This window comes from Pygocentrus nattereri, chromosome 13 (assembly GCF_015220715.1).
Source record: "Pygocentrus nattereri isolate fPygNat1 chromosome 13, fPygNat1.pri, whole genome shotgun sequence".
Taxonomy (NCBI): Eukaryota; Metazoa; Chordata; class Actinopteri; order Characiformes; family Serrasalmidae; genus Pygocentrus; species Pygocentrus nattereri.
The window spans coordinates 22,583,146-22,598,804 of NC_051223.1; the positions used below are offsets into that span (position 1 = coordinate 22,583,146).

Below are 15,659 nucleotides of genomic sequence, written 5' to 3' on the forward strand. Positions count from 1 at the left end.
TTTAGGTTTATGCTCAGGAGAGCAGGACCACATTTAAAACAAGCAGACATGGACATTAATGTTAAGATTTAAGCTTAATCTTGAATTTGAAAAAAATGAAACCAGATTCTTTAGGGCCAGGGCAATCACTATGTATGTATGTATGTATGTATGTATGTATGTGATTAGAGCAGAATATCAGAACCAGTGTATTTATTTCCCAGTGTCTGCTGTCATGCATACCACATATTGTATACTAGCAAATGAACTTGCAGGTAAAAACAGTTTGTTGACAGTGGCGCCATCTGCAGTGACACTACCGTGACAGAATAACCAAATATCATACATTTAATTTTCAAATAGGGAGAATAATAATCATAAGATTTTGAAATACGTTAGTTAAGTAGACACAGATATAGGATGAAGGTGAGGTGGGCTGCAGTGCATAGAAAACCACCTGAGTTCTGTCAACACCATCTGTTTCATTGCTTAATGGGGGATGGTAGCAGGGAGAGGCAAATATATGACCTCTGGGAGAACAATGGAGAACAAGGAGAGGCGGGACAAACGTTAAAGTTTAAAATAAAAAAAAAACTTTAAAAAAAGAAAAAACATCACCTTTTCCAATATTTACTTCGCGTAGCTTCAGTTAAACACAGCAACAGATTCAAAGAAAAAAGGAACATGTTTAATCTCAAATTGCCAACTTTCTAATAAAGCGGTTACACTAACTGCTTTATATATAGTTTGCGATACACCTTCCACAGTGTTTGCAGAAAATATTTTGCTGGCCTCCATTTTTTTTAATAAACATTTCACCTGTTTACATATTCCTTTTCCTATTGAGCTTGGACACAATAACCTTCTCTGGCAACCTATGAAACACAAAGCAATATTAAAGCATCCTACACTCTGTTACAAAAATATACTCAGAAAAAACCAATATAGTCAAAAATATTACATTAAAAGATGGAGCAACAAGATCTTCATGTCATAGAAACATCAGTCACAAACATAACCTAGTGTGAAGCAAGGCTTGTGGTTCTGTAAAAAGATGGAACATGTAGATTATCATTTCAAAAGTACATATATATATGTCACAGTATCAGATTTCACTAAATATATATTTGGACATTCAGTGCAAAACCATCCTAGAATATATGAAGGCAGAATTTATTTATTCAACAACGTACCAAAGATCATGCTGCTTCAAAAAAGCCTCAACATGAATCTAACAGTGATGTATGTTTTAAACAAACACGCTGACAAATCTGTGGTTCATAAAATGTTATGTTGGAATGACAGATCAATGTTTAAGAAAGAATAATTCTGGGGTTTGGGAATATAAAAATAGGCTTGAGGTCCTTGTGCAAATTTCATTTTAGCACAGTGGGCCTCAAGGGACAGGCAAATATGAAACATACATTTAGTTTCTGTGAGGTGCCTTAATTTCCAATAATGTGTTTCAAAGCTATGTGGATGCATTGTTTGTACATTCAGAGGTGGACTGGTTTCCCAGAAGGGACTGCTGAAGGAATAGGCTGCTCTACTTCCTCTTGGCATTCACACTCTTACAGACCCAGTTCATTCCATCCTAAAACATAAAAGAATCAGAATGTTTTAATGATATACAAGCTTGCATTCAAAACCTCAAACTACATCCATGCAAGATTTGTTTTCCATTTGTCAGAAAAGCAAAGGTTTCAGCATCTTCCCCTGCTCAGACATATTTCATAATCACCTGCACACCCTCTCCAGTGAGAGCTGAACAGGACTGGATCTGCCACACTCTGTCCCGAATTGTGTGCAGATTCAGTCCCTCAGCGATTTCAGATGCAGGAGCTGCAGTAAGCAGGTCCTGCTTGTTTGCAAAGATGAGAACCGGGACCCCACTGAGCTTCTCCTCATCTAATAACTCAGCCAGCTCCTGTGAAGATAACACAGTATAAATGGCATGATATATGTTTTCACATTTTTTAATAATGGTTAAGGTTTGTATCCAAGCACACAGCACTACCTGTCCTGTTTCCTCAAATCTCTTGCGATCTGCACTGTCGATAACGTAAATCTGAAAGAGATTTCCCAATATCTTGACTAATTGATCTTTCATAAAAAAAAAAAACTTCCAACTACATTTACCAGTAAATTAAAAAATGCATGCACTTTAAATGTCATAACACTCACTAGAAGATCCGTATTTTCAAAGTAGTTTCTCCAGTAGGGCCTAATCTTGCGCTGTCCACCGATGTCCCACACATTCAGTTTGAAACCCTGAGACTGCACACTCTTGATGTTGAACCCCTACAATAAGGCCACGACACATGTAGCATATATAATGCATCCTAATGTAGTGATTAAATCATTTTTGGTGAAACACTGGGTGAAAAAAGGAGTGATGGCTGAATACTGAATGCACTGTCCTAAATGCATTGCATTCCATCGAAATAAATAAAACTCAAAGTATGAAGAATCAATTTAGACTACATTTACAGTACATCTTGGTGAGGCACATGGGAAAATTTTTATTTTACCCATTTCATACTGTTCCTTGTTGTTCCTGGCCGGCAATTTTCTTATCAATGTAGGTAATTATTCTGTAATTTATTTCATTGAAAATGATCATTTAAACGATTCTAAGCTTTTTTTTTTTCCTGTTTTCACTGCTCCTACAATTGGGCAGGAGACTAGTACAACACTGATGCAACACTCACAACATGCCTACTACTGTGATTGTTAGTTTAATCATATCTCCTATGATTAAATCCCAAGTAACACTGAGATTAATAACTGATCATTACATTGATTTATCAGTCTACTCAGGCTTTATTTCAAAATTCAGTTTTCATAAAGAAGCCGTTAACTAAGGTCCTCTTAACAATGTATTTAAAAGGCATGCTTGTGACATGCCATAGTTAATAAACAAGCAGATTGTGTTTCTTTAAAGATTATTTAAAGTTTGCATTTTTTTAGTGGATAAGTTGTTAAAACAAAAAGTCCTAGAAATGTAAAAGTAACTGCATGCTATTCTTTGCTATTGCTTTTTCAAATGTAACTTGGACTAAATACAGATACTGATCTATTGTATTCTGAATGTGTAACTTATTCCCAATACTTGTATTCTGTTACATCCCAGCCCTGGATGTCATATAATAAGTGGGGGGCAGTCATGGCTGGATGTTAGGGAACCGGCCCTGTGACTGGAAGGTCGCCGGTTCGATCCCTAGCGCTGACAGTACGTGACTGAAGTGTCCTTGAGCAAGGCACCTAACTGCTCCCCTGGGTGCTGCGGATAGGGCTGCCCACCGCTCTGGGCAACTAGTGCTTTTGTGTGTGTGTGTGTGTGTGTGTGTGTGTGTGTGTGTGTGTGTGTGCTCACTAGTGTGTATGTGGTGTTTAACTTCACGGATGGGTTAAATGTGGAGATGAAATTTCCCCATTGAGGGACTAATAAGAATATAAAAAAAAACATTATTTTCTTAAATAATAATAAAAAAACCCACAAAGCAGCAAATCGTGTTCATTCAGTCTCACTAAACAGATTAATTATATCACGATGATCAGAGAGGACCTGAACCATCTGAGTACAGTGTAGCTGACCTGTGTTGGAGTAATGTGACTGATATCTTCAGATGCCAGCTGTTTGAGCAGGGTGGTTTTACCACCGTTGTCCAGTCCAAGAAGCAAAATGCGAACCTCCTGGTCCGGAGTACTTTTCAGTTTTCGCAAAATCGACAGCAAACCCTGAAATAAGACAGAGCAGAGTTCAACAAAAACAAGCTGACACCTACCACATAAACAAGCTTAAGTTATCACGCTGAGCCCCATCCATCAGTTTTATAGTGTGAAGAGGCACAGACAAGGCATTTTTCCTTTCTGTGGTTCGCCCTTACATTTTTGGCGACTGAAAACCGCTAATGCTCCGAGAAACGGTGCACTCAACACCTCTAGCGGCCAACATTACTGATACCTACCGTTAGCTATTAGCTAACTAAGTGGTTAGCAAGCTAATCTCATCCGTGATTTACAACTGCTGCTGATGCTTATTCATATCTCAGCAGATATCACCGTTACTACAAATATGCAGGTTTTACACGGTCAGTATCATCGGACTCAGCTGTTGTTGTAAAATGCAGCTGCTCCGCACGACACCTACACACCGTTAAAATATATGAAATAAAAGAAAGCGTGACTATCAGGGATTTAACTCACCATCTTGTGCTTGTGTCTTCTCCAGGGTTTCTAAGGAAGGAGGGATGATGATGATGACGTCGACACGGGAAGAAGGGCGATTGCGTCACTATAAACAGTGAGTTAGTGTAAATCTGCGATTAAGAAAGAAGCAAAATATGTCGTCATAGCTAACCATACCGAGTTAAATGCAGTAATTGTGAGCATTGTTAATATGAAGGTATTGTGTTTGTTTTTACGTGGCTCAAAAAGTCAAAAACACCGCAACGGCAGCGTTGCGTTCTCCTGTACTGGGTCTCCTGCAGTGGTGTTTTTTACTAAAACACTGCACATCAACTTCCAGGTACACCAGTGTCTCAAACTCAGCAGGCAACTTTATGGATGTGCGCAGTTTTTATCATATCCAGTCTGCCATGCATTATTCAGAAGCCGCTCGGTGAAGGATCCGCCCCTGGCCCTGATTGAATGGCGAGCTGCCACGTGGTCACCAACCCCTTCCTCACATCATCATCGGGTGCCGGCTGGGAACACGTTTTAGTCCTACAGACATAAAACCAGCGGAGCTGAAGTGCTATAACGAGTCCTGACTTACTGTAAGTGCTTTGTGTTGTTGCAGTCTCCACTTTGTGATCGGTTATGGATGAGTTTAATACCTGCAGCACGTTTCCGGGTTGTGGTGTCTCTGTGCTAATGTAGTTCAGTTGGTAGTGTTTGTAAGTTCTAATTCAGCTTTAACCACAAGCCTGAACTTGGCTTTCTATTCCGGTTTCCCGGTCCACCTTAAAAGGTGACAGACTGTACCTGCGGCACCATTCAAACGTCAGGTGCCAGATTGTAACTGCTGCAACTCGTGCAGCATTTAAGGTGGAACGGGAAATTCAAATAAGAAGCAAACTTCAGCTTCGTGGTTTAACTCCTTTATACGTTCTGCTGAGTTATGCTTATATGTGTGATGATAAAAATCATTATGCATTTCAGAACTGTTAGCTGATCAGTTCAGAGGAGTTTTCAGTTGTTTGATTCAAACTCCTTTTTTGAGTGCAGAAGTCAGATTGCTGACTTGTTGCGTTCAACTGAATTTGCTGAATTCTTACTGCACATGGTAAAAAATGCAAAAACTTAGTTTTACCTTCTTGTCCTTGCTGGTCGATTACTTAACGTTATTTATCCGCCAAACGACCAGCAGTCACCTCTTGCCTTTAAACTCAGTAAACTCAGAATACTCGGTGGACTCAGTAAACCTAATAAACTCAGTAGACTCAGTAGATTCAGTAGACTCAGAATACTCGGTGGACTCAGTAAACCTAATAAACTCAGTAGACTCAGTAGATTCAGTAGACTCAGAATACTCGGTGGACTCAGTAAACCTAATAAACTCAGTAGACTCAGTAGATTCAGTAGACTCAGAATAGTCGGTGGACTCAGTAAACCTAATAAACTCAGTAGATTCAGTAGACTCAGAATACTCGGTGGACTCAGTAAACCTAATAAACTCAGTAGACTCAGTAGATTCAGTAAACTCAGAATGCTCGGTGGACTCAGTAAACCTAATAAACTCAGTAGACTCAGTAGATTCAGTAAACTCAGAATAGTCGGTGCACTCAGTAGATTCAGTAAACTCAGTAGACTCAATAAACTCAGTAGACTCATGGAAACGGTGTTGGTTGTTGTGATAAATAACATCAAATTGCATCACAATATGCTTCTTTATGCACTTCATTGACACTGACGAACTACATGTTTCAATTTGAGAGGATAATGCACTTTATTTAATAGAATTTTATGCAGAACAGATTATGAAATAAATTATTTAATTTTTAAATTAGTTTTTAAATGCCACACGGATAGTTCAATGTTTGCATCACTTCTAACTCATCAAACCTCAGAAAGGCTAATGCTGTGTCCTAACCACATACTACCATATCAAATAGTATGTCAAAAATAAAACAAGTCTATTCATTGCTATGGTATGTGTAGTATATTAGTATGTTCTTTTGGATGCAGCTTAAATCTTCCATCAGCCACCACTGTAAAGTGGTCAAAATTCCCTCACATCGGCAGCATTTTTGTGCATAAGGACTAGACTAATCGGTATTAGCAACTCTTTAACTCTAAAGTTGTTTATGCATGATTTTATTAGACTGGTAAGGCCAATAGAATGGAAAACTTCAATAATGTCAGTAGCATCTTGACGTGTGAGAAAACTGAGATTATCTTTCACGTTTTAGAGGATTGCCTCTGCTCAATGCTCAATGCTCAATATCCAGATGCTAAGAAATATTTATATTCAGTTACTGACAACATGGATTCCATTGTAAAAATGTTTAGTAACATGCTTATTATCATCTGAATGCTAAAGATCTTTTGAAAAGTAGCATTTGAGGTCAGATTTTCAGGTGCAGTGTATATACTGTTGTGAAGTCTTGTGAAAAGCTGAGAGACAAGATTCAAACGGGATGGATTATATAAACTGAATGGGCTAAGCACACTTAACAGGTCTGTGACTAGATCAAACTATCAGTTGGTCAGCATTCTGTCAGTGCACTTTGTACCTCCTGCACTCTTCAAAACTAGTTCTCCTTGTTTGTGTTTAATTCACTAGCCTTTGACCCTTAGTGCTTGGCTGTCTTTCAGCACTGCTCATGCCAGTTCTCCAGCGATAAACTGTAACTTAAGACACCAAATAAACATTAAACTTCAAAACAAAATCTAAAGTAGGCCATTATGAAGAGACAGGGGAAAGTACAACATGGTGTACTACTTAAATATACACCTAGCTATCTGCTCTTTATGTGAATGAATGTTTCAGTGCACAGTGCTAATTCGCTAGTTCATGTATTTGTTTTTTTTAACAGTATATTTTATAGGATTTATAGAATATGTAGTTAAAGGACCAAATCTGCACGAACAAGTCCTGGCGGGTTCCCTAATGCCGGTTTTATTGAACACTCTGTTTTCAACCATAATGTCTATCTGTAGTAATTTACATGTACTTAGCAATAAGAAAAGAAAAGCTGTTGAGTGAAGCATCTGCCTTGTGCTATACAAACCCCATTTCAAGAAGTTGGGACAGTAGGTAAAATATAATTAAAAACAGAAAGCATTCATTTATAAATCTGCTTTGATCTATATTGGAACTAAAACAGTACAAGACAAGGCTTGCCCCTTTGCCAAAAAACAAAGTGTTTTTCAGGCACAGTCATGCTCATTTGAACATTAAATTATCAAGGAATAATTTACGCATTTTATAACAGCATCAGAGAGTGCGATTGCCTAGTTTACCAGCAGTCTCCCTTTGAAAACTTATTAGGCTTAAAATGCAACAACAAAATAAGATTGCGCAGCAGACTTGTTTAACAGAAGAATGGCAAAAAACATCTGCTTTCAGTTTGTGTTTTTAGTCCCAAAATGTACTAAACATGCTCCTGTCCCAAATTCTTTTGAAATCTTTTATCTTTTTTTTTTTATATAATTTATATTTTTTTATGATGAATGGACCTATAGGAATATTCCAAAATCACTTAGAATAAAACCTCTCAATATTAACTTGCATTTAAAATTAAGAATGCTTTCGTCTTCTCCTGTAAAGTGTAAACTTACTATTTTGGATATACCTTTTTTTTGAACAGCAGTGATATATTTACAAAAAAGCAATGAATTTCATAATTTCATACCATTTTCTAATTTAAATCAGGTCGAACAGAATTTACTAATCACAGCTTATTGTTTTCAATAGTGTTTCACATACTGGCCAGTCTTTTTTGGAAACTTACAAAGTACAGGGGAGCTCATCTTTTCTGTGATAAATGATCATATGCTAGAGATGTGGCTGATGGTGGTTATGTTGAAAAATGCTGTATTTAGTGTGCAGCTATCTAGAGATACCAAAAAAAAAAGATCCATGCATTTACCACAACTTGCATAAATATTCTCCCAATAACTAACATTCATAGGTTACCCTAAAGTGCAAAGATACATTTGTGTTCTCTGCGATCATCTGTTTTTCTGTGCTGTATTGACTTAGAGCCGTGGGACAGGAGAGTACACAATGGCGGCTTTGAGTGGCTTCGATATTGATGCCCTACGCTGGGATCAGTCCACGTTCATGGGACGTCTCAAACATTTCTTCAACATTACAGACTGTCGCACTGTTCTCCTTTCTGACTCCAAACTAGATGAAGCAAAAGCTTTAGTGGAGAGCTGCAGGTAAGCAGCAAAAAAGCCAAAGGCAATGTTGTCTGTGAACTGGACAAGTGTGAAATGCAGTGGCATATTGGCAGTACATACAATCTGTGAGGCAGTCCAGAGAATTGTTTAAATGTTTTTTCTTGTGATTGAGTGTTTTGTCCAATAACTATAGATTAAATACAAATAAACAAAATGTTAGGAGAGCTTTAGAAATGGCTAACGCACTCACACACACCTAAAATCAAAATATATTGCTTATTTGTTCATTTGCATTTTTTTAATGTTAGTGTTTAAACAGTTCAAAGACATAAATGCTTATGGTCCAGATACAAAGCTTTACATATAATTTTCTCCTTATCCTAAGTTCTTTTGCATAGTGTGAGGCTTCTGTTTTGAACTTTTATACATTCCTTCCCTTAGTCTTTCACATTGTTTATTTTTCTCTACATACAGCCTTGAAATGTGCTGAATTCCTAACAACTATCTGATAGTAAACAATTCTAAAGTAATGACATTTATTTGAATTGGTCATTACTAAAATCAAGCTGTTTTTGTTTATTCTGATAAATGATCCACTTCAGTCTAATTATTCACAGACTGCTGCAGTTCATTTCAGTGGGTACCAGATTTCTCTTTCTCTCCTTTGCTGTCTCTCATTAAATCTCTTTCTCCCTTTACTTCTGCCCCTGTCTCTGTGTTTGCCTCTCTGCAGAGCTGGGTCTGTCCCTCCAGGTACCACTGTGGAACAGCTGCACTACGCCAAGAAGCTCTATGACTCAGCATTTCACCCAGACACTGGCGACAGGATGAACCTGATTGGCAGAATGTCTTTCCAAGTGCCTGGGGGCATGGCCCTCACAGGCTTCATGCTGCAGTTCTACAGGTCCCCAGCCACCCATGAGCAGAGCTGAAAATATTTACAGTTCTCTACAAATTTGAGTTGCTGAGTATAGAAAATAAGATATAACTTCAGTATCACATTTTTAGACCAAAGGCCATTGTACTGCCCTTATAATGCACCTGTTAAGCTTTAACAAGCCAGTCGGTTGTAATTTACTGGCTACTCATTACATTATTAAACAGAAACCAGGGTAAACATTTAAACATGGTCATTTTATTGTTATGCCTTATCAAGCAAATAATTGATAATTTGTCAAGCCAATAACCATCAAATCACTGCCCCATTAGGGGCATAGGGGCAGTCATGGGCTGGAGGTTAGGGATTCAGCCTCTTGACCGGAAGGTCGCCAGTTCGATCCCCAGTTCTTCACCCTCTCCAGGATTCTGGAGGGCTCATGGGAGTTTACCCAACCAGTCCACATGTGCTTTGTGGATCTGGAGAAGACATTCGACAGAGTTCCCCGGGGTGTTCTGTGGGAGATGCTTCGGGAGTACGGCTCTTTGCTACAAGCCATTCAGGCCCTGTACAAACAAAGCAGGAGCTTGGTTAGCATGGCCAGCAGTAAATCAGACTAGTTCCCAGTGAGAGTTGGACTCCGTCAGGGCACCGATTCTATTCATAATTTTTATGGATAGAATTTCTAGGCGCAGTCAGGGGACGGAGGGTATCCGGTTTAGTGACCTCAAGGTCACATTGCTGCTGTTTGCAGATGATGTGGTCCTATTGGGGACATCAGGCCGTGAACGTCAGCTTTCGCTGGATCGGTTTGCAGCCGAGTGTGAAGTGGCTGGGATGAGAATCAGTACCTCTGAATCCGAGACCATGGTTCTCAGGCAGAAAAGGGTGGAGAGCCCTCTCTGGGTCTGGGATAAGCTCTTGCCTCAAGTGGAGGAGTTTAAGTATCTTGGGGTCTTGTTCACGAGTGATGGTACAAGGGAGCGGGAGATTGACAGGCGGATTGGTGCTGGGTCAGCAGTGATGCGGGCTCTTTACCGGTCTGTTGTGGTAAAGAAAGAGCTGAGCGACAAGGCAAAGCTCTCGATTTACCGGTCAATCTACGATCCTACCTTCACCTATGGTCATGAGCTTTGGGTAATGACTGAAAGAATAAGATCGCAAATACAAGCGGCCGAAATGAGTTTCCTCCGCAGGGTGTCTGGATTCTCTCCCTTAGAGATAGGGTGAGAAGTTTGGTCACCTGGGAGGGACTCGGAGTAGAGCCGCTGCTTCTTCATGTCAAGAGGAGCCAGTTGAGGTGGTTCGGGCATCTGGTTAGGATGCCTCCTGGACACCTCCCTCGTGAGGTGTCACAGGCAAGTCCACCAGGGAGGAGACCCCGGGGAAGACCCAGGACATGCTGGCGTGACTATATTGCCCAGTTGGCCTGGGAGTGCCTCGGAGCTAGTGGAAGTGGCTGGGGAAAGGGAGGTCTGGGCCTCATTGCTTAAGATGCTGCCCCCTCGACCCGAACCCCGGAGAAGCGGAAGATGATGGATGGATGGATCGATGGATGGATGGATGGATGGATGGATGGACTTCTAAATAATATTAGCCTTTCCATCTGTCCTAGTCCACTTATGCATTTCAACTTTTGGAAGCAAATGGCAGCTAATTACTAGTGGCAGCTAATTACTAGGCTAATTACCAAGTACTCACTTGATAAGCCTTAAACAGAGGATTTAGAAGGGCTCAGGACTATGGCTAATTCTACTGCAATAACAAACAGCTAGTTAATCATCAGTGCATTACAAGGACATTACACTGTCTACTTGTACTGAAGTGTTACCAAAAATTATACGTCCACAGTCACTTTTAAAAATGTTTGCAGATCAGTGCAATGCCCGCAGTTTTAGTAGCTTTTCCTTTTGTTTGCTGCCTAAATGTTAGATGTTTTGCCCTTGTGCAGTTTTCTGTGTTGTTGCTTTTGTTAATAACTGTTGTCTCTGAAACGCTTTGCTTTGTGTGTGTTCCTCCAGGACGATTCCTGCTGTGGTGTTTTGGCAGTGGGTTAATCAGTCTTTCAACGCTTTGGTCAACTACACCAACCGCAATGCTGCCTCTCCAATCACACCCAAGTAAAACCCTAAGATTTTTACATGTTTTTGTTTTCGTTAGTGTTTGGTAATTGTTTTGTCCGTAATTGTCAAAAGAACAGCTTTTATAATGAGCTCAGTCTGGCTATGTACTGTTTATTATCTCAGAAGTAGTAGCAGTGCAGGGGAGTCTTTCTAAACAGTTTTCTCATGTGTCTTCTGCCTCCTCCAGACAGATTGTGGTGGCTTATACAACAGCGACAAGCACTGCATTGGCCACTGCTGTGGGTTTGAACCTCTACACCAAGGTACTCTTAGTCTGTATATGCATAAGGAAAGAATAATTAATATTTATCTCTTGCCACTGGAGACTGTTGATTACACAGTCATTTTATCAACAAATTAGAAAGGCAGCTGAACCATCTTAATGCATAATAATTAATGTCTGAATGCTGATAATTGCTGTGTCTTCAGAAAGCTCCACCTCTGGTTGGTCGCTGGGTGCCTTTTGCAGCTGTGGCTGCAGCTAACTGTGTAAACATCCCCATGATGAGGCAACAGTGAGTCCTGTAGTCTTTAATGATGTTCTTTTATTCTGGGCTCTTCTAATTGTGCTATGCCGGGCCAGTGCAGCATTTCCATATTAATATTTCTTCTGTCATATGCAGGGAAATCTTGAATGGCATCGCAGTCACGGATGAAAATGGCAATAAGCTTGGCCACTCTAGAGTGAGTAACATTGAGCAATAATGCCAGTACTACTCTATGCCCAAAAATATGAGAAAGGAGAAAGTCTGAGGGAGAAACGGAGCATCTGGGCATTTGTACCGGCAACCATTTTGATGGTCATTAACCCTTTTGGATGCATTTTAGTTATAACACTAATTCAGATCTCTACATTTCAGCTCTCTTCCTCAGAGCTGTTCAGTCAAACCTGTAATGACCAAGTTCCTTGTTTTCTTTTCTTCTATAATTCCTAACAAACCTGCCTGAAGTTATCAAGCAGTGCATCTCTAGGTTAAGTAATACAGACCGCGGTGCCTTGTGAAAGTGCTGCCTTTGGTACATCATCAAGCTTTTCTGGATACAAAAATGTATTGTTACTGTTGTGTGGAAACGGTTTATCTCTATTTTTGTCTTTTTTGCTTCATGTTTAGTGAAATGTCAATTCACCTTGTGGCGGAGTGTCCTTGGGGTTTAGAGTAAACACCACTACAGCAGCACTAAGCACTGATAAGATAACTTTTTTCTGTATCTGATCAAGCTTTTCTAAAGTGTTCAGATATTCAGCCACTGTTCATTCTTTCTCTGTACCACAGAAAGCAGCAGTCAAGGGCATCACGCAGGTGGTCATTTCTCGAATTGCCATGTCCGCTCCAGGCATGAGTAAGTACTAGAAGACTGCAGTTAGAGTAGTGGGCTGGTAGTTTGTGAATACCAAGTGATACCTCTCATACTAAACACCCCCATGCTTCAACATGATGTATAACTGACATGACTAACACAAATGGCCTTTAAATCTCCTGAAAATTTCCTGAAAACACTTGTGACAGTGAGGATAGTAGAAAACAAGCATTTGGTACATGTGGCAATCACTTCCTTCTCTCCTGTAAAAAAAACATCTAATCCTTCTCCTGTTTCTCTTTTTCTAGTCATCCTCCCTATTATAATGCAGAGACTAGAAAAATACAGATTCATGCAGGTAGGTATGGCAGAGTGCACCTTCACTGAACTGTCCGAAATTAACCAGAAGAATTCATTCTTAAATATTTTCACAGTTTTTGCATAATTTAGTCTTTGAGATTGAGGTGTGACATGGTGCATTGAAGAGAAACCTACACACTTACGTTTCTTTACAGTAGTGGTGATAGGAACCAGGGGTTATGATTTCAACTAAGCAAATATAGACATTTTATTTACTATTAAAACCTACCAGTGAATCTACATGTCTTCAAATATTTTATATGTAATGTTGATAATGATGAAATAGCAGTAAATCTCAGTTGTCCAGGAATTTTGAAACATTGGTGGATTTTCCCTTTACTTTCTAACTTTCCTTATTGTTGTTTGCCTTATATTCTGTATAATACAATAAGTATGTTTTTGTTTATTTATTTATTTGTTTATTTTTCAGAAAATTACATTTCTGCATGCACCGTTGCAAATGATGATGGTTGGAGTGTTGTAAGTGGTGCTTATTTCTTTTAGTTGCATTGATAATTATTTTCAGCTGTTTCTATACCTCACTTTTAGTCATCAGTACTAAAGTTATTGCAGACATCAAACATTACTCATCGCCTCTCTTCTCTGTATTTCAGCCTGATCGTCATGGTGCCTGCATCCTGTTCACTGTTTCCACAGAGATGGTAAATATCAGAATTAAAGCCCACCAGGGCATAAGCTCAGATGTTTAGCTTGATGAAAAAGCAACCACTACTGCATGGATAATAGTATCCATCAGCTAACCATTAATTGCAAAGAGTTGGACATATTTCTGATCCCTTTCTTTCTGTTTCCCAGCTCTCTGGCTGTGGCCAAGCTGGAGCCAGAGCTCAGAGAGTCCATCAGCTCTCAGTATGGTGATACTGTCAAATATGTCTACTTCAACAAGGGCTTGTGATGCTCATACCTGATTCTCCTAGGATTGAGGGAGCTGGACCATAGGGAGTGGCCCATTTTGCCCAGATGCAGACATATAGGACACCTTAATTTTTTTTTTTTCATGTTACTCACTTAAAAGTGTTTAACTTTGAAAAAAAGTCTTGAAATAAGATGCTTGATCTGAAATTGGGTCTTTAACCTTCCAAAGACCTCTAGCCTGTCTATGTTTGTATTTATTCAATTCCCAGCACTCATTTACCAAATAGAGCAGGTAAAAAGCAGAAGAATAGTGATAACCTGACTCAGGTGAGATGCGAGCTGGAGTTGAATAAAATGTGAACTGTGAGTTGTACAGGAATGGGCTGAATATGAGTTGGAATTTGCCAATTGGTTTACATAATTGATTACACTGAAAATGGTTTATAACACTTTGTTTTTATAAGTGTTTACAGATGCTGATTTTTTTACTTGATTTTTTAAAAAAATGATTAGAAAACAATTGAACTTTATTGAAGAACTCTGCTAAAATTTGTCATTAAGCCTTTCCGGGTGCCTATAGTCAGCATTAGCTAATCATGAGTAGACTTTGTGATTTGGGCCTGTTTTTAATTGTGTATTGGGAGAGTTGGTGTGTATTGTCAATGTTGAGCATACTGATCTCTCAGGAACTTTTAATTAAGAGGTTTTTAAGCTTTACACCTCAATTTAGTACTTGAAGCGCAGTTTAAAGGGCCTGCATCATGAAATATTGAATTTTTATTTTTTTTATTTTTTAAATAAGTTTCATGTTTTAAATAAGTTTCATGTAAAAGATTCAAAATGTACAAAATGTTCAATCCACCAGGCCATATATGGAAAGTAAGTTGCAAAAACAGCTCATTTGGAATTTGCTTGTTTTTATGATGTCACAAAGACATATCATAATTACATTCACAGAAGTTTAGTCCCACCCATTCATGGCTAAAGCTATAGGTGTTTCCTTCTGAATAAGGTACAGACGATCAGATCGCAGGTCCATGTACATTTACATCAGTCTTAAAGCACAAAAAAAAAAAAAGCCAGTTTAGTTCTGGTCATAGGTCAAATTCTGTGGATAGGTCAAATTAATTATGGTTGTTTTTGGCACATAAACTCACACAAACTTCAGAAGTGGTCTTCATAAAAAAATTTAAAAAAATACAAGAACATTTAGGATAAGGGCCATTTTTTGTTAAGGAGGTTGATGAGATGTTACTATGTATGTATAGCCAAATATATGAATGGGATGATATTGTTACGGATTGTTGATGACCTTTATTCAAATGTTACTGTTCCTCCTTCACAATGTGCCTCATACACAAAATACCCTTGAAATAGAACGTTTTGTCCTCGTTTTTCTGACCTATTCTGCAACATCCACGTACACATACAGACACATCTTAAGTACAATGCATATTTGCTCATTTTCACACATGACATAAATACAGCCACACTGCTGTATCTTTATGCACTCTGTTGTAAGACTGTTTACTGAGCTGTTAAAAATCAGTTGAGAAACTTTTAGTGTTTGGCACAACTGCAATGTTAAGTCTCACCACAAGAGGGTAGTGTCTGATCTACAATGCTGAAATGAGTAATGGGGTCGTCAGGGGGGGAATGTGATGTTTGTGTTGTCAGTAAAAGGAAGCTGCAGCCCTAATGTGCAGTTCTGGCCTGTTTACTACCTGTTATAAATCCTACATGCAGGGATCAGCAAAGCTGGCGTCATTAAAGCTGTGCTTCAGAAAGTT

At 39.0% G+C, this 15,659-nt stretch overlaps 2 protein-coding genes across 2 annotated transcripts; one reads left to right on the forward strand and one right to left on the reverse strand.

The window, feature by feature from the left end:
* Positions 1–593: 593 nt before the first annotated feature.
* arl3b (ADP ribosylation factor like GTPase 3b) lies at positions 594–4,294 on the reverse strand. The gene is made up of 6 exons (XM_017696081.2): positions 4,189–4,294; positions 3,577–3,720; positions 2,164–2,280; positions 1,997–2,047; positions 1,721–1,906; positions 594–1,573 (listed from the first exon to the last, which is right to left on the reverse strand). The coding sequence occupies exons 1-6, from the start codon at positions 4,189–4,191 to the stop codon at positions 1,526–1,528; spliced, it is 549 nt and encodes a 182-aa protein (XP_017551570.1). The 5' UTR covers positions 4,192–4,294; the 3' UTR covers positions 594–1,525.
* Positions 4,295–4,606: 312 nt separating this feature from the next.
* sfxn2 (sideroflexin 2) lies at positions 4,607–15,568 on the forward strand. The gene is made up of 12 exons (XM_017696082.2): positions 4,607–4,760; positions 8,192–8,373; positions 9,068–9,238; positions 11,233–11,331; positions 11,522–11,597; positions 11,764–11,849; positions 11,958–12,018; positions 12,609–12,675; positions 12,942–12,991; positions 13,424–13,473; positions 13,608–13,655; positions 13,810–15,568. Exons 2-12 carry the CDS (start codon positions 8,216–8,218, stop codon positions 13,907–13,909), a joined length of 966 nt encoding a protein of 321 aa, XP_017551571.1. The 5' UTR covers positions 4,607–4,760; positions 8,192–8,215; the 3' UTR covers positions 13,910–15,568.
* The last annotated feature ends 91 nt before the right edge of the window (positions 15,569–15,659 follow it).